This window comes from Perissodus microlepis, chromosome 6 (assembly GCF_051167445.1).
Source record: "Perissodus microlepis isolate ML-2025 ecotype Zambia chromosome 6, ASM5116744v1, whole genome shotgun sequence".
Lineage (NCBI taxonomy): Eukaryota > Metazoa > Chordata > Actinopteri > Cichliformes > Cichlidae > Perissodus > Perissodus microlepis.
In genome coordinates this window covers 25,193,436-25,215,077 of record NC_140466.1, presented here as the reverse complement: position 1 = coordinate 25,215,077, position 21,642 = coordinate 25,193,436, and the positions used below count along the sequence as shown (strand labels likewise).

The 21,642-nt window shown below is 41.2% G+C and overlaps 1 protein-coding gene across 2 annotated transcripts in view; it reads right to left on the bottom strand.

Annotated features, from left to right (window-relative positions):
- Positions 1-21,642, bottom strand: part of arhgap10 (Rho GTPase activating protein 10) — a 51,869-nt gene that overhangs the window by 2,953 nt on the left and 27,274 nt on the right. Inside the window, exons 16-22 of one of the 2 annotated variants that reach the window (XM_084931643.1) lie at positions 20,532-20,590; positions 19,055-19,160; positions 15,626-15,785; positions 13,126-13,267; positions 8,223-8,388; positions 3,175-3,276; positions 1,663-1,754 (exon numbers count right to left, since the gene is read on the bottom strand). In XM_084931643.1, the coding sequence (XP_084787769.1) occupies positions 1,663-1,754; positions 3,175-3,276; positions 8,223-8,388; positions 13,126-13,267; positions 15,626-15,785; positions 19,055-19,160; positions 20,532-20,590 (827 nt within the window). The remainder of the gene's footprint in view (positions 1-1,662; positions 1,755-3,174; positions 3,277-8,222; positions 8,389-13,125; positions 13,268-15,625; positions 15,786-19,054; positions 19,161-20,531; positions 20,591-21,642) is intronic. The other variant, XM_084931645.1, reaches the window with a different exon arrangement.

Here is a 21,642-nt window from a genome sequence, read left to right as displayed (position 1 = left end):
TGAGCTGATCCTGATGTTTCTGCACAAGAAGAGGAAGAAACTAAGATTCTGGGTTTATTTCTTCATTTTTCAGGAGAAGACACCAGGAAGAATTTGGTTTGATCCAAGAGTTGAAGCTGTATGACGGAAGACGAAGCTTGAATGTGTATTATATATATAAAAGACACACTGAACCTCCAACCAGTTCACAAGTGGTTTCTGGTAGCTGTTAATGTCACGTGTTTAGCAGTCACGTGACTGAAAAACTACAACAAAACTCATAGGATGAGAACAATTTCAATCGTACTCATGCTTTTAAAATAATGCTAAAATGTGTTCAAAATATGGAAACGTGGAACACAGAGAAAAGTTCTGCAAAAACTTTCTGCTGGAAAAATAAAACAAACTGGACATAACTCCAGTTCTTTTTAGTGTGAATGTAGCCCCCCCCTTCACCACCACTGACTGTGTGGGTTGGCTAGAGGGGGGTCAAGACTTCAGGCTTTCATGGCCATAGCCACCCCATGTCTCCGCCCCTGGGACCTGTCTTTCCAATGCAAGGACTGTTGTTAAAGGGCTGTTTGCATCCACTATGTTTTGAACTGTTATATATTGTATAGTATAATGGAACAACAACAAAAAACTTTAGGTCTCTAAGGTGGCTAAGAATCGAAGAATCGAAGAGAATAAATTATAAGCAAATAAGAAATGCAGATATGTTCTGCTAATTTTAAGGGTTAGGAAACATCAATATATGTCAACTTTGTCTTCACACATATACACAGACTTGGTAAAGAGTCAGACCTCTTGACCTTCTGCACATCTGCTATACTCCAGCTGACTTAAGACCACAAATACATTTAGAAATAGAAGTGCAGCAAAATGTCAAGGGTTTTGAAGACACAGCAAGTAGATGTTTAGTTGATTAAAACCTCGGCACATAACATTTATGTAACAATGTCAGTCGCTTCCTTTGAAGCCAGATTAAGTGCTGTAGGACACACAGATAGTAAACAAAGCTGTACAGAATGTGCCCAAACTTTCTTAACAGGATAACTGGACATTTATGTTTAAATCCAAAAGAAACAACTTCAACAAAATAGTTATTTAAAAAGTGAGAAAAATAAAACAGGCTCCAGAGGATGGTTTAATCTGACTTTTAAAATATTATTATTTTCTTAATACTTATAAATCCACTTTCTAATAAATTAAGTGTTGTTACTGTAATCATGTTTTGAATGGCATGTACTCCTCACAACAACACTAAAATACAGATGCACCCATTTCAAACAGTGCAAAAATGTAAAGCTACGTGATCACAACAACCAATAAATTCTTAGGTCATATCAAAAGCATCTCCACAAGCAGGTTTGCTTGTACATAATTCAGTATATACACTTTATACTATCTGTGTCTCATAAAGGGGGGTTCTCACAAAAATATAAAAAATAGGGACTCGAAAAATCCTCATTTCCTCTATGAGTGATTAAAGCTCAGTTGAGCTTCGACTCAGAGACACCACAGACCAAATCTGTGTCTCCTGCGCAGCCCTCCCTGTTCTCCCCCCTCCTTGTCTCATCTCTCTGTTCAATTGAAGATCAGATTGGCTGTTCGGTTTTCCTCCAAATCCAATATGCCAGGGCTGGTTCTGAGTGAGCGACTGGTGTAGGCGATAACACTTACCACCGTTGAATATGTCGCCGACGTGGAAGGAGAGCTCAGAGTCGTGCTCAGCCTCACATGGGTATACTGCCCTGGCTTTCCTGCTGGTGACACTGAAAAATGAAGGCAATCAGTGAGCTGGCGGAGCTTTGGGAAGGATTACCGCACAGTTCAATCTGGGCCCGGGGCCTGCTTGTTCATTCACTCACTAGCCTGAAACAGCAGAAATGGGCCAGGTTGGAAAATAAGAAAAAAAGTACTGAGAGAGGAGCTAGGCCACTACACAGCCTTGTCTTGCCCTATCTCTAGTCTAGACAGTCCAAGGAGCGAGTCAAAACACAGCTACAAGCACATGTGCGTGTGTGTGTGCTCAGACACAATGGGATGCAGCACTGTTTGCAGCAGATTTTGTACAGCCAAAAAGGAAAGCACACATCAGGTCTGCGCAGCAGACAACCATCTATGGTGAGATAATTAAAAAGTAGCAGGGGGATTCTAAAGTAGGTTTGCACACAAACACAGGTAGAAAAGAAATCTCCCTCCGCAGCGCTTCGGCTTTTAAATTCCCATTTGTGAGCTCAGAAGCTGCATTTTAAATCAGCCCGATGTAAAAGAGCGCCGTCAAAGAAACCATATTCATCGCACCGCAAAGGTTAGTAAAAAGACGTATTTATGCCATTCGGTTGGCAAAAACATAAAAACCGTCTCCACAGAAAGCTTGTTTTGCCCACCATTGCAAAGTGTTATCTCGAACGCCAGCAACATCACCATGTAGAAATTGTGCCTTCAACGCACGATGCCCTGATAAATATTTCATATTCTTTCTGCAGAGAAGCAACAATGTAGGATGAGAAAGGAGAAAGAAGATATACAAACTGAAAAAAGTTTGTGGTCACAGAGTTGTCAATACAACAATGCTCAGCCAAGTTCCTGAATTCAGAAGAATTTTGGAAGAATGCACTCATGTGGAACCGCATTTGGAAAAACGACGACTTTTATTTCGATGAAAACAACATTGATGGATTGCCCATAGAATTACCACGCTGTTTGCATACTCCTTAGCAACATCTGAAGGCACCGAGAATGAACTGAGCATTTATTTGGAGGCAGGCAGGGCAATTGATCAGTGCAATGGGCTGACTGCGTGCACAGTCCCATCCACTTCTCTCAAGGTACCATTTGAGGCTTGACAAAGGAGAAGGTTGCTGCTATGGCCAATGCTTGTGTGGCATTCAATTCATCAAAGGTAACCAAATCACAGAAAGAGTGAACAACATTAAAAAGAAAAAGAAGGAAAATATTGACGTGAAAAGCTGCGCTGATGCTAGACGATTGAGACACGCAAGATAAGACCAGCGAGTTAGTAACGGAGGAAGTGATTTAAAACAGGAAAAGAGAGCGAAAGAATTTTTCCGCATGACATTCAAACATGATGCGAGCGTGATAGTGAACAATTCAGACAAAACAGCACGGAAGAGAGGCCAACTGCAATTACGAAATTAGAGAAGAAACTAGCAAAGAGCCCTGTCTTACCTTTCCTCTTGCCTTTCTTTGTCTGAAGTAGCCTTGGTAGCAGCAGTTTGACGCTCTCCTGACGATCCAGGAGCAGAGCAGGAGGCTGCTGCTGTGGCAGATCTGCAAATAAAACAGAGCAGCTTAGTCACCACAGATTCCATAGTGTCGTCTACTGACTGAAATTATGGTCAGCATTATGTAACCCATCGGTTTCCCTCTTTGGATCTTTGGATTTTTAGCCGCTGACGACTTTTTTTTTTTGAACACTATGAGAAAGGGACGTCTCTGACTGGAATATTGCACAATTTATAGTTTATTTAATTCTTAATTCAACCATAAAGAACAAAATGAAACATTTAGACTTAGAATTAGCGTTTAGTGAGGTCATAAATCAAAAGAGAAGTAGGCTCATGTAACCACAGGCTTCTGTACAATCACTTGGTTTTGCAACTAGAAGAGTCACCCCCTGCTGGCCATCAAAAAGAATGCAGATTAAGGCTAAGGACATCTTATACATACAGTAATGTTGGCATAATACACTATAGCATGGGGTCACATTTCCATGAAAACAACACGATACCAGCATTAATGTTCTTGTTCACGCAGCATTATAATATACATGCAATTGAAATATATGAACTCAAAGGTTTATTTACTCAAATGCAAATTTTGGGTAAGGAAAATGTGCTTGGTGTAAACTAAACATATACCGATCAATTAAATTTTATTTCACCAGATTCCATTAAATATAACATTTAGATATACAATATAGCAAAATCAGAAGGAAAACTTTAATTAGTTAACGTCACCATTTTGAGCTGATTTTTGTGTGTGTACCCCGTGAAGATGTTCTCAGGCCATTATGCATTTCTTTTCTTGGTAAAACCTGTACCTACAGTAGTGAGCGCAGGTTCTGCACAGTCACACGTTGACTGTAGTTTTATCTGTTGCAGTAGTAGCTGTGCTTTACACTCGTTGTCAGGGCCAAGAAATCTATGGCCGACCTGAAGGACTGAGGTAGGGGTCCTGATAAAGGGAGAGTGCAGCAGAGGAGAGCAGGAGTCTCAGCCAGGCATCCCTCTGTGCTCCATGCCTGCCCCAGGGCCAGTGCTAATACAGCACATAATGAGCAAATTGCTCCTAGCTGCCGCTCCCATAGAGACGTTAATAAAGGCAATTAGAGGGAGCAGCTGGGGAGGGGCTGGAGGTTGAGAGGATGTTGTGAATAGTGGTTACGTTGGCACTAGCAGGGGTGGGGGGAGAGATAGCCTTAAGGGAGAACATGGCTGGGGATGTTATGTGGACAAAGGTGGAGGTGAACACAGCGCTGTGCTCACGTTTTCGTCCCACGCCACCCCCTCGCCTCCCGTAGTTGGTTTCTTCCCTCATTTCTTCCCCTGCTTCTCTCAGTGCTCTTGTCCATCCCCAGCGGTGGCTGTTCTGTTTGGGCCTGGCCTGACTGTGGGTGATTTATAGCTCTGCAGCAGTGTGGGGCCACTGTGGTGCTCAGCTGCTCCACATCAGCATGGGGGACAGTGCGCTGCAGTGCAGCAAATCCACTCATTAACCTGGTCCCAGGCACAACCACTGTCCGCCTGGGTCGAAGCCAAAAGAGAGGAGAGCCGAGGAGCGCCAACACTTGACCCACCAGCAGGTGAACTCACTCACATACACGCCATATCCAAAAGTAGATGATATTGAAAGGAGAAAATGTCAACATCCACATATTTCAGAAAAGTTAAATGATCTGTCTGACTGTTTCTCACAGCTGGGAAGAGGATTATGCAGCTCTGTGAAGATCTTTAAAATAAACAGATATCTAAATAATAATAACAGAATAAACAGTTAGGGAAATCAGGGAACGCCACATGGCTGCCCTAGAAACTTGTTAAATACATCAGAGGTAAATGGATTTATCCAAAAATTGCTTTCACAATTACAGCTAAGCCAAAGCGAGGGAAATCGTTTACCGTTTCTCTTCAGCAAAAATAGCATCGAGCATGAATTGCTCTTCGTTGTTTTTTACCCGTCACAGGCCTAGCTAAGCTTTTTCTGTAAAGATGATTAAATACAGTAAATAGGGACTTGAAAATGCAGTGCATGAAAGGCCTGGATGAAAATCCCCTTTCAGATGCCGGTAATATTTATCACAAGAGTTTTCTTTAAGAGTATTAAGTTTCAAGTTGTGAGGATGTGTATGTATATTATATTGAGCAGAGGGCATATTGTAAAAACTAAAGGGCATCATTATATCAAACTCAAACAATATTGCAAACACGGAATTTCAAAGTGAACAGCACCTGGAGGTCTTCTGGTTTATCGTTATAAACATCGGGGTTATCACACGTTATCACGCATTGCACAGCAGAGGGCTGCTGCTTCTCATTACTGCAGGAATTTCAGCCTGGAGGATCCAAGCCTTGTTGATCCTGGCGTGGAGCTAACATGGGGATGAGCGGGGCTATCGACCGTCTTTCTACCAAAGGACGAAAGGCAGCGGTGGGATTTAGTACTGTTTCTAGTAGAAAGTGGGATCAGACCTATAGCCGAGCTGCTCGCCCAGCAATCTCCAGTTTGGGTGGGCAGGAAATAAGCTCTGATCCACCATTTTATGATCCACAGCTGTCTGCCAGTGGGAGGCTTGGAGGGCTGGAGGTGGGGCAGCAGCACAGAGATAGAAGGAGGCCAAAAAAACAAAACAAAAAAAAGGCCAGAAAATGTAACCTCATTGGGCAGCACTTCGGGCAACCGAGCCGCTGGGAGAAGCTGTGAGTGAATTCAGGAAGAGGAGAAATGAGGCAAGACATGGAAGTAGACAGAGAAGATAAATCGTGCAAATGCCCACAAAGAGTTACTGTATGATACAGTGAGTCAGGATGCATTTTTTTTTGTATGACCATGCAGATTTTTGCCATGCTGCAGGACAGAGACTAAAATATGTTGCTTTCCAGGTGCGCCTTTGAGCACGCCAGAGAGCAGATAACACATTTCTGAGAGTGGCTGGAAGTAATGCAGCAATTGCCATCCCTACTGCTCTTTTTGGCTACGACTCACGCCGAATCCCTGGGTTCCACGCCAGAGAGCTGCTGTGCTAACAGGTCTCTACCATCTCACATGCTAAGATTTATGAGCGAACAAAGCCAGGGCGACACCCTGTGACATATGGCGCAAGTCTTCATAAAGGGACAGGGGCTGCGGCTATAAGGGTAAACAAGATGAATATCTCCCCAATGTCAATACGATTTACACGGCCAACGCACGGCCACCTGTCTCCCAAACAAATAAGAGCTGAGATTTACGACCTCCTCCTGGTTGCTCCTTCCGTCCTCCAACATGATGCCACATATGTGGGAAAGCACAAAAAAATTAATAAATAAAATACCCACAGGGGAAAAAAATAGAGTTGGTTACATAAGGGCTATAGAGCCTTGTCTGTCTAATCCTGCAACTTAGAAAAAAAAACTAAACATGCCTACACTCACAGGCAGGCAGGCACCCACAGAGGTCACAGAGAGAAGAATCACATTGTCCTCTGTCAAGGTGTGAGGAGGATTTGTTTTTATTTTACAACTCTTTTCAGCTGATGGAAAAGGAGAGAGGGACAGTGAATGAGGGAAAAAAAGACAAGTCTATTCCAAGGTGAATGTGTAGACATGACACAGCAGAGAGTCTAACATCTGCAGCATAACCCAATAATTCATCTCTCACATCAGCATTCAAGACAAGTCATAGGCTGAAAACAACAAAAAGGACCAAGGACTTAGCAGTGAGGACAGAAAGGAGAAGCCAGCGAGGGAGAGAGAGAGAGAGGCATGGCAATGCATTCCAGCTATTAATGCATTTCCCATCTAGTACAAAAGATTAATAGCAAGAACAATGGGGCTGACACTCCAATAATTAATTCCACTTTACCTTGAATAATCTGTTATTTAATTAAACTCAAAAATGGCAACTGCGTAATGTGCATTACAGGTTAGCAAACGCGTGATTCACACGAGAACTGAGATGCTCGTTTTCCACGATTCACAATGTTCAAAAACAGGTAAGTGTGCATTATTAATAATGATTGTTTTATCTTGCCAAGTATGCTTTTTGCCCAGAGTGGTAAAGAGGGAGCTGAGATGCAGCTGCTAAGTGCAGAAAAGTGCAACTGCTTCCCATGATGAATGAAACCCAAAGTGTTTACATGAATTTCCTTTTTAATAATGTCCACAGGAAGAAGTCGCTGGAGTTTTGGCCTGGAGACGCTATTCTCAGGTTCTTGTTGAAATATGTGCGCTAATATTCAAAGTATTTCATTCTTCATTTTACTCCGCAAGTGTGCATCAAAGTTACTGTCGAGCCAGATGATGCAAAACTGAAAGGGCGTGAAAGGGAATTTCAATTTTCTGTCAGCTGAGGATGACCAACGGTGCCCTGAATCAAACGCTAACATGTTGCTAAAAGATGTGCTTTTCTAAGGACGTTTTCAAACTGGACGAGGGGAGCATCGAATCCCCGATGGTCTGATTAAACTACACCGGTTTGAACTGGAAGACAAAAAACCTAAAATCCAATTGATTTAATGGAAGATTTCTGCTCCAAAAACACTAACAAGAGACTAAAAAGAATATGAATATACATAAGAACAGGTTCTCACAGAATCACAGTAACCACGTCAATACAAAATGCAAGTGAATAAAAAGCCTACAATTAAAATAATGTCCTTCTCTCTTATTTGGAGTTTGCCTTTTCCTCTGAATCATCCCCTACACTTCTGAGAAGTTCAACGATTCATATGTTAAATGAATCAGTACATTAAGTGAGAGGAAATTGGCCCAAAGACTGATTACCAGACTAACAGCTGTGCTTTGGAAGCAAAGACCAGTTAATTAGAAAACACTCTAATCAAACATTAGTTATCAAAAACAGAGTTTACCTTTGAGAATGGGATAACTTGACGTGAAGCACTACTAATTTGAAATCATTTTCATTTGTGGCCTGATAGCTGAAGATCTCACCTCACAAACATGCATTCTGAGCGCCCGCATGCGACATATCGATTTGAGACTTAGTGAAGAACTCACCCGGAGTTGCTGCCTGAGGAGAGGCTGGCATTAAGAGGGGCGTGGTCACTCTTCTCCATATTCACCTCTGAGGCCGAGGCTGATGATGACTGCGATGATACAGATTCATTGCTGCCCATTGATGTCTCATCTGGAGCTGGGCTGGAACTGTCTCCCGCTGTTGACACTGGGATAAACAATTAACATGTGTTTGTTTGAGTTAATTACATCTTTTTAAATAATTTTAGTCAACGGTAAAAGGTTCAGTCTGCTCAAGCTCGCCGACGATAAAACAGATGAATAATTTATCAACACATGAAAACAATCCTGCATCACAAGGGACTTTGTAAATCAAACTGCTGTCAAAGCAGGCGAGACTTACAACCAAGTTTGTGTTGTTCGCAGTGTTACACTTGCGAAGTCATAGACAGGAACCTAAGAGACAGCTGGGAGAGCCGAGCTCTTGTTTTTCACTTTTACTGTGACGTAAAGATTGTGCTTTTAGGAGATGAGGGAGGCACAAAAGGATAAATGTAAAAAAAAAAAAAAAAAAAACACAAAACAAAACCAATAAATACAACATTTATCTTTCCCCCAATAAATACATCAATTATGAAAATGTCTAAGAACTGGCTTTATGTACAGTACAGTGATAAACTCTTGAGCCACCCTCATTTCTTTAGATTTTGCTAATAAAATAGGAAATGTGTGCAGTGATTTATTGAAACATGTGCAAACATACATGGAAGTACAATATATAGGCCAAAAACAGAGTTTGTACATTTATAATGAACTTGAAAGTCAATATTTGGTATGAACACAGCCTGATCTTTCTTAGGCAGCTGCTTCAGGAATAGTTCTCCAGGCTTCTTGAAGGACATTCAAAGCTCTTCTTTGGATGTTGGCTGCTGGCACTGTTCTCTCAAGATGATCCCACACTGCTTCAATAATATTGAGGCCTGAGCTCTGGGGAGGCCAATCGATGACCAACAGTGTTACACTGTGAGTTTTTCTATCCAAGTATGCTTTTACTGCGCCGGCAGTCTGTTTGGGATCATTGTCATGCTGAAAAATGAAGCTATTGTTGTTACAACTTTCTTCCTATACGCAGCACTAGATGTGAGCAGAATATTTTTGCTAGCCTACTGTTCAAGTCTTTTGTTTAGAGGTGGAAACTCATCAAAATAAAGTTTGCTTAGAAGGTGGTGATGTCAGGATATAAATCTGGTTGTAAGAGACAGAAGATGGCCTGAGGGTCTGCACCAAAGATTAATTTATACTGTAAATCATGCAAAGCTTCTCTAGTGGAAAAAAGTTAAAGTTAAAAGTTAAAAAAAATCTATTGATTAAACTTGAGACCACTTTATAATGAGAATGAGTTCAATTTATTTTATGCATTATTATATAATTTTATCTACAGATTTTGACAGTACATTTTTTTGTAAAGTGCTCTAAGAAAAAGATCACATCTGATGAAATAAATATTAAAAAAGCAAAACACACCCAACAGTAATAAACTGGCAGCTAAATCTTTAGCACCTTTTACATTTTAATTAAATCAGTAACAAACATGCAAGTATTCTGTAATCATCTTGAGAATAAGAGCCTTGTAAACCATAGTTGTTGGAAAGCTTCCTGACACAAATACTCTGATTAATGCACCTCTTTACGCATGGCGTGCCGTCACATCTGCGAGGATATCAGACACCCAGCACGGCACATAGACTCATAAGAAGAGTCACACGCATACATAAACACTGCTCTCTCTTACCCACTTCAGCATTCTTAAATTGCTTTTACTCTTATTATGTGGGACCCATATAAAAGACACAAAGGTTAAAAAAGGATTATGCCTTTCATCCCTGATATTAAAATACTCCACAGTAAAAGCTAGCACAAGGGAGACAAAGAGAGGCAATCTGGTAAGCAGATTTAGACTCCTTTGGTATTGTTGGGGTGGGGGGGTGGGGGGGGGGATTTAACTGGCTGTGGATCAGAAACTGCTAGAGTTAGAGTGTTTGGGTCAGTGGGTCAGGTGACCAGCTCTCCTGATGTACCAGAGTGGGACTCTCTTATGCTGCAGTCTCCCAGTCAATCTTTAGAGAAAGTAAATTTTTAAGTAAACAAAAACACAGACAAGACCCAGATGCAAATCCCTTCAAACAGTATTAGAGAAAGAAGGTGATTAAGTTTAGTGTGTCATCTGTAGACACTGTTATTCTGCATAGCACTCATAAGGGAACAGACAGAGTGAGTGATTTAGAGCTCAGCAGGGATCAGCGGTAAATACACTTAGTTGCCAGTTTATTTGTTACACCCACCTCAAACTAATGGATACTAATATTGTTGCCTGAATGCATCCGACAGTGATAATGTTTAGTTTTTGTTTAAACCCCCCATTAGAAAGATGCTGATTCGACTTCATGATAATTCTGGATATTTTGACTTTGTGTTTCTGTTCAACAACACTGTATTACATAAAGCCTAACCTCTTTGGTGCACCTCACAACCTGGCAACACTCTATTATGATAATTAATGCACAAAATATGTTAGAGAGTGAGTGTACAAATTAGCACTAAAATAAATTAGCACTAAAGTTTTCCCTTTTCAGGTTCTTTAAGACAATACATGTTGGATTTTAAATTGCCCCCCAACAGAATCTCAACTGGCAGCTTCCTTGTGTAGACCTAGAACCAGCGTGGACCCCCTTTTTCCGTCAGAACTGTCTTAATTTTTTGCTGCATAGATTCAACAAAGTGCTGAAAACATTCCTCAGAGGTTTTGGTCCATATTGACATGATAGCGTCACAAATTTGCAGAAAATTCTTTTGGCTGCACATCCTCAAGACGCTCTATTGAACTGAGATCTGGTGACTGTAGAGTAGAGCAGGGCGATATGACCAAAAATATTTATCACGATATACATTTGAAAATTTGCGATAACGATATAACTGACGATATAATTGACACTAGACAAAATACTTTACAACTCCACAACTTTGTTAGTGCAAAAAAAACCCCATCAATGTATTTTCACTTAAACAAGCAGCTGTTTTTTATGTGCATTAAAGTTATATAAAAATGTAACAGTGCAAATTCCTTGCTGACAGTTTAACCAAAAGGCATTTCCAGTGGAAATTGGCTGACATATCCTCAGCATAACCATGTATAATATCCACAAAACTTAAAAAGAGGTTAAACACACACAATACGGTAATATTATGTTGAAGCAAAGTACGTATCACTCCGTGAGGCTCCTGCCTACGATAGCTGTAATGCTGCGACAATCCATCAAGTGGTGCGGCTTTGTAGCTTAGCAAAGTCGTACTAAAACATTTGACAGATTTTCGAGCGCCGTGTACGACATAAAATCGTTTCGAGGTCAGTAAACACAACCAGAGTTCATACATAAGGCACACGGGATTATAAGGGGCACTGTCGATTTTCAGAAAAATCAAAGGATTGATTTTAAGCTAGCATGCTCTACCAAAAATAGTGCTTTGTTGTGTATCTGACGGACGAAAGCTAAACAAGTTCCACATCACTGAAGTTGCAGCATTTTTACAAACCAATTCTGGTTCATCTGTTTCACTCAACGATCCGCTTTCGACCTTCTCATTCTCCGCCATGCTTTTTCCGCCATGTGCGTATGAAAACAAAGGCACTGCGCGTTTTACCCATAATATATTGCGATATTTCATTTTCTTATCGTTGCCCAACATTATACCGGTATTACCGTGAACGGTATGATATGGCCCAGCCCTACTGTAGAGGCCATTTGGGTACAGTGAACTCATCGTCATGTAAAAGAAATCAGTTTGAGACGATTTGAGCTTTGTGGCGTGGTGCGTTATCCTCCTGGAAGCAGCCATCAGGAGATGGGCACGCTGTGGTCATAAAGGCATAGACACAGTCAGCAGCCATACTAAGCTAAACAGTGACTTTTTGAATGATGGTCATTTGGTACTAGTTGGCCCAAAATGTGTCAAGAAAATATTATTTGCACCACTGCACTACTACCAGTTCGAACCACTGATACAAGCCAGGCCGGCTCTATGCTTTCATGTTGTTTGCACTAAATTCTGACCCTATCATCTGAATACTGCAACAGAAATCGAGACTCATCAGACCAGGAAAGTCTATATAGTTTTCCATTTTGGTCCAGCAGTAGCCTTGGTTTCCTGTTCGTAGCTTAGGACCGACATCCAGCGTGGTCTTTTGCTGCTACAGGCCATCTGCTTCATGACTTAATGAGTTGTGCATTCCGAGATGCTCTTCTGCATACTTTGGTTGTAACCAGTAGTTACTGTTGCCTTCCTCTCAGCTTGAAACAGTATGGCTATTTTCCATTGACATCAACAATACATTTTTACCCTCACTGTATAGTTTCTTTTTTGTTTCATCTCTGTAATCTCTAGAGATACTGTGTGGGGAAAATCCCAGTAGATCAGCAGTTTCTGAAATACTTTGCTATATTCTATAGACCAGCCTGTCTGGCACCGACAACCGTGCGACGATCAAAGTTATCGGTTTGAGCTTCAGCAGGTCATCTTCACCATATCTACATGCCTAAATGTATTGAGTTGCTGCTGTGTGGTGTATCCACATAACCACACATGGAAATGGAAGTAAAATAATATTTTCCAGCATAACAGATTTATGTTCAGTTCATTTGCACTTACTAAAAGTCTCAGGGCAGGTATTACTCATTTGTTGCCACTTAAGACCTCTTGGGCCCTACAAATGAATAAATGCTAAGTGAGATGCTTGCTGAATCACTATAGTGCTTTACAGCTAAAGTGAGGAGCATTTGAACTTCTAGAGCAAAAAAATAAATAAATTCCTAAACACATTCACAACACCTTTCATTTAACACACCAAGAAATGTGAAAATATACAGGTACAAACTTGTACATCTCTTACCATTCTGAATGTCAAGGGCTTGCGGATTGTAGACAGCCAAAGGCCGATTCTGTCGACTCATTTTCTTGGACTGCCTCGTGGGAGCACAGAGCACTGGGGCAGCAGGTGAGAGAGGGCATGACTCGGGAGCATCTGTAAAGATCTGAATACACATGTGAATAAGTCTGTAGCAAAACACAGCATACACAGTGCAGATACTCCTAGACTGTTGAGCTGCAGCATGTCCTCAACTGAACCAATGTGTTTTGAAAAACTCACACTCTTTATGTAGCTGTGGATGGAAAAAGATATTTGCAGCAGCAGCAAGTTCTCCTAGGAAAAGTTGAGCTGCTCATTGATTGGACCCTAAAAACTGCATGTGAACAGATTTGTGTGTGTGTGTGTGTGTGTGTGTGTGTGTGTGTGTGTGTGTGTGTGTGTGTGTGCGTGTGCGTGTGTGTGCGCATGTGTGTATGTGTGTGTGGCCAAAAAATTAAAAAATAACTAAATAAATAAATAATCACTTCCCCATCCAGAAATCCAGGGCTAAGTTAAGGTGACGTTTCTCCTCCGAAAAAAACTGACCCAAAGTCAAATAAACAAGGTTTGGACTTGAGGAGGACTGGCCAACTGGCAAAGCCTGTTTACACTGGGCCCGTGTTTACATATAAACTTCAGATGTGGAGTTAAAAGAGAATAGGGCTGCAGAGAAGAGGAAGTCTCAGCAGAGCCTCAGAAAGGATCACAGATGAGGAGAGGAGGGAGGTAGGGAAGGGAGAGGAGAGAGAGAGAAAGTGAGCGAGAGTGTGAACGGAGAGGCAGATAGAGGAGGGGGAGGGGGGTGGGGGCATGAGAGAAAAAGTTTGTAGGAGAGAGGCAGATAGAAAAAGTGAGAAATCTGATATGGCTGAGAGTTTGTGCTGCCTCTCTCTTCCCCTCTCGCCTCTCTCTGCAGATGGAGGTGAATGTAAAGCAGAGTCTACTGTTGGTATCTGGGGGTATCAACAGTCTGGAGTGGGACTCAGCTGTGAGGGAAGTTAATGCCCGTCTGTCTGTCTGCTCAACTTTTCCCCTGCTCAAACATGCTGTACTTTCTAAAATGCTCTTGCTGCATTCTAACACTACATCCTTTATCAGCCGGCCAGTGCTGGATACCTCTAGGCAGTCTAAGGACACTAGCGGTGCGCGCGGGGCTGGCTGGTGTTGTTTTTGCTGGTGTTGTTTTTTCTGTATTTTCTCACACCCCGTTTTAGATTTGTGAGTTTGGGTGGAGACATTATTCGCAACACGCCTCGTCTTCATTTTAATGAAGCTTGGAAGGAAAATAAACACGACGAGCTCCCGGTTTCATCTGATTCTATGCAGCGAGTGCAGCTCTGCTCCAAACAGATTAGAAAACTAATCTCAAACCTTTTTCTCTTCTGACACGGAGAATTATCCCCGTTTGAGGATTGACACCGATTAATGACATTCTGGGGGAGATTACATGATCCTGTGAACTACAGGTTATGAAACAACTCACAACCAAAATAAATGCATTCAGACAGGCCTTTCTGAATGTAATAAAATGTGTGCAACAATCTACGGAGTAATCAAAAGGCTGAAATTGAAGAGAAAACCATGTGTTTGATTCTGGTAGAAGCACTTAGGGCTCCCCCTATTGGAGAGCCACACAAAAATATGTAAATTAAACTAACATCGAGCTTCTCTGCACCTCAATAACTGGGTGAAGGGTATTCTGTCCAAGCATGTTTCATTATCTGAGCTCTATGTCAACTGAGAAAAGCTTCCAATAGCCACAAATTACCCCATCATCTAGTATGATGCATGTTTTTGCCAGAACACTTGCTCAAGAAAGCAAAAAAAGATTTTCAATGTACACGTATAAACCACCCTCACCAAAAACAAGAATACCTGCAGAAGAAAAGAGCATCACATCTCCCCTAATTGAGACTCTTATTCGATCCAGATGAAACTCTTCTGTCAGACATAGTACAGTACGTGCACTTCTGTTCCAGCAGAGAAGTACCAAATAATAATTTAGGAAGTGAAACACAAAACCTCTAACAGTAATAAAGCGCCCCGTTCCAAAAAAGACTCGCAAACACATTTTTTGCTGCAATAGCACATTTATAATCTGTCAGTTTCGAGTAATTATGCGCCACACAGGTAGGTAAACAACAAGGTGCTGTGAGCAGCTTACTGATGTCATGTCACCTCAGATTTCATTTCGTGCTGTCACTTGTTACCTGGCGCTGCCTACAGTGCTTAGGTTTTAGTGAATATAGTTGTGGACTGCAAATTGCAAAACAGTTGTATAGAAAATGTTGCACTCGCAGGATGAATTCAATGTGAAGGGTCAACGCAGTTAACGTGTGTACAATCACAAAAAGACAATAGAATAGAAGGATATTCCCATAGACACAGTATATATAGAAGATAGTGTTATAAGTAGACACTTATACAGTCTATAGAGTGCACTCCACTAAGCATATGATAGATCATAAAGTCTGTGTGTTACCTTTTCATGGTGTTCAATGAGGATTTCCACCACAATGTTTTGGAACTTAAGGTCCATGATGGCGGCGACAGTCTCCTCCTGTGGCCTCATTAATGTGGGTCCGAACACCACGCCCAGGTTGGCCATGGTCATCAGATTCTGCTTGCTGTGTGCCGCCACGCTGGGGAAAATAACCACTCACATTATAGCCGCTTAATTTCAACTAAACAACTTAACTTCACAAAGACAGGGTAGTCCAAGAATAAAAAAGGGCAGAGCTCCAGTAGCGTAACTGTAATGGGTCATTATTTCCCCCTCCCCCCCAAAAAGTTACATAAGCAGATGAGAAAGGGAATCCAAAAATAATGTTAAATAAAGGCTCAGTCACTGGCTGAAAAACAGCCCTTGAACACAAGACAAGTTTTTTTCTACCCTTCAAAACTGGAGGTGGTAAACCACCCAGATCTGGATGCACTCATCTTCCAGCTCATTAAGTTAGTAGACGGTGGCCTATGCAACAGCTAGTTCAAAGACATTTTTAAACCCAATGTAAAATAATGAATTTGATGCCAGCAACAAATTCCAAAAAGTTAGGACAGGGCCAATGCTTACTGCTGCACTCCAGCAGCTCTCCTGTGACTGGGAACTGAGGAGACCAACTGCTGTAGTTTTAAAAGCAAAACGTTTCTCGCTTGAGATAGGGTTTCAGCTGCGGGGCCTTCTTTGTTATTTGTATTTGTATTTGTAATTTCATTATGACGCCAATAGGCCCTTTCAGACATGCACTCCTTCCCATTAATCTGATGGTGTTTGAACTTGTCAGCTTCGTGTTTGTATGAGCGCCCTGGCCACAGTTGCGATTGCAATCTTACCAACTTGGCGTGTGTGACTTTTACTTATTTTCTCTACAACACAAGTCTAAACTGCATGCAGTCACATTAGCAGATAGAAACACACGATTAAGACTGCAAATCTTGTTCAGCTCACTGAAAGGTTTGAATGTTTGCTTTTGTCATCTAGAATCGCCATTCCTTATTCAGTAAAGGGGCAGCTGAAGCACACACAGGCCCGAAAACACAGGGACACTGCTTCTAGTGACAGTGACAGATGGAACTAAAGAGTGAAGTTACACTACTCTAGCGTCACTGTTGACAATGCTTGTGGGCACAAGGGCAACAAGTCTTGAAGCACAGTGTGCACACGTATGGTGTCTCTTTTTGTCACTGTTACATTTCTCAATTAACTCAGGGGGAATACTAATGCAAACATGACCCAGTATCCATGTACTGTACAATGTTTTCCATGTTAGGAAAGGACTCGTGGATGACTCGTCAATGTAGGATTGTAGGTAGAACCAGTTTAGCATCCTGAATCTTTCATTTTGGACTGTGCCACGGACTGTGGTTTAGCAAAATCTGTGCACATCTTTTTAATAATTATGGTGCCTTCACAGATGAAAATCACCCTTGCTATATGCATTAATGTAACCCCATGCCATTACAGATTCTGGTTGTGACTCCCAAAAGTAATTACTAATTTCAGATGCCCAAATTCTCTGCAATTTTAGTTTGAGAATTTTTAAAACTGCTGCCGAAATATTTGCTCCTGTAGTCTTTCAGAGCATAGCAGCGGTTAACACATTCACCTTACATCCAAAAGACTTCTGGTTTGAGATTGGCAAGAGACACGAACCTAGTCTAAAAGAAGGGCGGCTTGTTCGTGAACTCCTAGTGCTGGTCCCAAGCCTGATAAATGTGAGGTTAAGGGCATCTCATGTAAAATGTGTGCCAAATCAAATATGCAGATACATTTGCTGTGCTGATCCTTTGGGAGCAGAAATAAGGGAGCAGCTGAAAGTACCGCGGAGTCTCTTCCTCTGACTCAGTGCCATTCACAATCACATTACTGATCAGTTCTGTTTGTTTTTTTTAAACTTTAAACAACATCCCTTTTATTGTTTTGTCACTTGTTGATGGCATCAGAGTCAAGCATATATTTTTTAAAAATCACACTTTCAATAATTTGCTCTTCTTTTTACTTTAGTAATTGTAATTACAGTGTTGGTTCACATCTCATTAATGTACATGTGAAAGACATTAGCCAAACTGACACCTTGCAGCACTGTATGATGCTTTGTGTCATATGAAATGTATATAAAACGCTTAAAAGACACTACAATTAAGTTTAATTACTATGAACTTTCTATTAATATTTTTTTCAGATTTTCTTTTCAAAAGCACACAACATGGCCATTGATTAAGCTTTCTCTTTGTGTTCTGAATGTGAGTATGTATTAATCTCAAAAGTGCTCTTCATCATATTGCCAACACTGACATGTAAAGAGGCCAGGGGATGAACCACCTTACCAAATGATATTTACATTGAGGAAAGACTGGAGTTTTATTTAATGTCACCTACATCCATTTCAAAACTGGGAGTTCAGTAGGTACAACTATATTAAGTGGTCAAGAAAAAAAAAAAAGTTGGAAAAACCTTTATTTGAAGAAAAAGTTATACGGACAGGTGAAGAGATTTCATACTCCAAATATGATGATATGCAGTGCAGCTGCAGAGAGACAGTTTAAATAGCTTCAAAGGATGCCTTTGAAGACAAAAACATTGGTGACAACTCACATTTATAACATCTCTGAAACCATTTCAGATAGGAGTGTGAAATTCTGGCTTTGCTTCCTTCCCCTGCAGGACATGCACACACGCCAACTTCAGAAAAATATTCGAGTCTCTCCAGTCTGGAGAATTTCACGCTGGATAATCCAAATTCAATTTCAATAGCGCTGCCTTTTTACCACAGCCTGATTCTGCAGCGGGTTTCTATGAAATAAGATCCACCAGACTTTCACTGCCTCAGGGAAGAGGGATTATTTACTTATCTTCAATTTGCTCATATTTAGTTTATAAAAAGCTTGCTGAGGTAAAACCTTGTAATGTTAGCTAACATTATTTCTTAAAATCTTTCTTCCTATCTAATCTCGCAAATGGAATGATGCACAATAGTGGTCTGTCCAGGGGTGTATACAGTAATCTCAAGAGAGGGCTTAATTTGAGTGGTCTATTTCATTTCGTTTCGCCCGTGGGCTGCAAAACAGCATGATGAACAGGTACGGCAGGCTACTCAATCCTCCCTCGACAACTTTAAATATACAACAAAATGACCTTAGAGAAAGCAAAAAAAAAAAGAAAAGAAAAAAAGAATCGAGACGCTAGTGGCATCAATTTTCTTACCCAGCAGTCACTGAGTAGACAGAGAAGAGATGGAGTGACAGCAGGGAAGGGGGAGTGAAGAGAGTGGGAGTGAGGGAGAGAGAGAGAGAAAAAGCATGTGGAGTGAGAATAAGGAGACAGACAGGAAGAGCAGAAAGAGAGAACTGAGTGAGAGAGAGAGGGGGTGGAGATTGGCTGAACTATGACCAAGGAACTATGAACACTCACTTGGCCAGATGCTTCATAAGCAGCCCGAGGACTTGTCGATTCCTCTCCGGTAGTTTGTGGACCAGGCAGTGGACGGCTTGGATGCGAGACTCGGGACTACCGCCCTCTGTTCAAATGCAGAAACAGCCGTGTACTCATATTAAACTACAAGGAATTCTCTGTGCTCCTCGCATGGCAAGGAGCCAGCACAGCTCAGATGGTACACTGTACAGTAGGAAATTTAAATAGATGATGAAAAATTCTAGTCGCTGCTGATTTGAGTGAGGTTTCGAGGTAAAGAGCCCTATGTTACTTCAAAAAGGCCTAAAAGTATTTATCGGAAGTCTGGGAATGTTTTAAAATGAGCAAAAGTTGGTGGACCTTTAAGCGTGCAACAATCAGAGGCTATCCCTCTCAAGTGTATGGGATTAAGCATTAGAGGAAAATACATCCCAGTTCAAATAAATGAAGAAGAGGTGTGATGGTGATATACGGTCTGAAGCCTCCCAGAATTTGGCAGCAGGGACCACTATGCTGGCGGAGAAGATAGCTTTACGTTACTGTCGCTACCGTATAAAGGGTTGTGTTAAAACCCCCAAGATCATCTCTTAAACACTTCCTCACACATGGGCATCTGACCGCCCACACGCTAACACACACAGGCACACAAAATATCATTACTATGGGAACGACAAGGATTTAAACATGGCAAAAGCTTCTTATGGATGCTGTCATCCATCAAAAAAAATATTCATTGCTAATCCATTTTTCCCCCCTCGTTATGAGGGCATTGCGAGCGCCTGATAAAAATGTCAACCTGATCCAATTATAGCACTTGTTGTAATAAGATTCAAGTTTGGCTTGATTTAAAACATTTCATACAGAAATTATGTTATGTGGGCAGAAAAAAATCCCCCTATTTTTTCCATTCTTTTTTTTCCTCTTCAAGGTCACTGGATGATTTTGATCCAGGATCTTTAATGGCTTTTTTGGCCACAAATTTAGTCCCATGTTAAACAGGTAGAGATTATATGGAGATTGGAATAAGCTCATCTACAATGAAAAGACAAATGCAACTAAGCCAAAGGGAGCTGAAAGCCTCTTTGGTAGGGTTAGAATCAAGAACAAATGCACTGAGTGCTGCGAGTAACACACTGATACCATGCAGGAAGACATAAAAAGGCGATAATTAGCAATCAAGACACGCACACACCATACAATAGCTTTCAGACATAAGAAAGGTGACCACTGTTGCCCAACTTCGCTTAAAAGCACAACGTTTAAACAAAGTTAGTAAAATTTAATTTAAAAGTGTTTTTACTGTGTCTCACTTCACTGCTCCTTTTCAATAACCCCCCGAAGAAGAACTAAGTAATGAACTCAGCTGCTTCAATTGATAAAATGCCCATTTCGCACTGATACGGCACATACATACACTTCTGTTTGCGTATGGTCTGCGCTCAGATGAAGAGCTGGTACATGAGGCGGTAGAACTTACTTGCGGGGCTAATGAACTCTTTGTAAAGTTCATAGGTCATCAGCGGCTCAGGAAGGCTCCTTCGCAGAGATAGTGAGAGAAAGAGAGACGGGTTGGGGGGCGGTGGGAGGGAGAAGGAGAGTTAAAGTGAGCAAGAGGGACAGAAATAGCTGGCACACTGTTTTATAGGGTCTGCACACAGCAATGATTAATGTGGCCAGGCCAGGAGATGGAATTAGACGGTGCACGCGTTGAGATAACCAAGTTCATCTGAAGGTACTTTCACACTGCAGCTGGATAGTAGCCAAAGCTACTTAGCCTCAGAGGAAACTGAGGAGATTGAGGCCGTTTTACTTCAGCAGGTCATGGAAGTAAAAGAAAAATTAGAAAAACACTGTGTTGATTTAATATAGCACGTCAATAATGATAAGGGTACGGTAACTAAAATGCTGAGGTAAAACTTCTCAACTAAGTAATATCCCAGAGTCCACAGTCCTCTCCATCAGTCTGCTTTTTGGAAGTGGTCAGTCCACACAAGTTTAACCCCCCTGACTAGGTTCATCATTTACATCCTAATTACATAGCAGTGACTGTTTGAAGACCTCCATAGTGACAAAATAAAACAAGTAATCGAAACCCCCCACCCCAAAAAACTGTATTAGTTTCTTTTTAGTATTTTTAATATGCATAAAAGAAAGCAGGCAAATTCCCAACTTTAAATGCAAATTTTCCTCCAATCAAGCAACAAGCAAAGCCAACTCAATTTGTTGCAACAGCATGTCGACAAAATCAGATTGGCATTTAAAATTATACCGCTTCATCTTCTTGCAGCCAAACTACATTTTTAATCTCTGAACTTCACCCACACTCGCTGCCAACCTGGAAGGAGTTATTGACTGTGGAACATGCATATCATGAGCATTATGAGTTCGCAAGGAGTTAATTATACAAAGGCACTCTGCATAATTAAATCTGTAGCCATTTTATAAAATAAAGCATCAACGCTGGATGCAGTGTTTCGCATTCAAGCAAGCGGAAAGGACCGCATTCATCAAAGGAGTTGTCGTGGGGTCAGAAATAGACTTGCTTGGATACACAACAGCACAGTTTGACAGTTTATAAGATGGAAAAA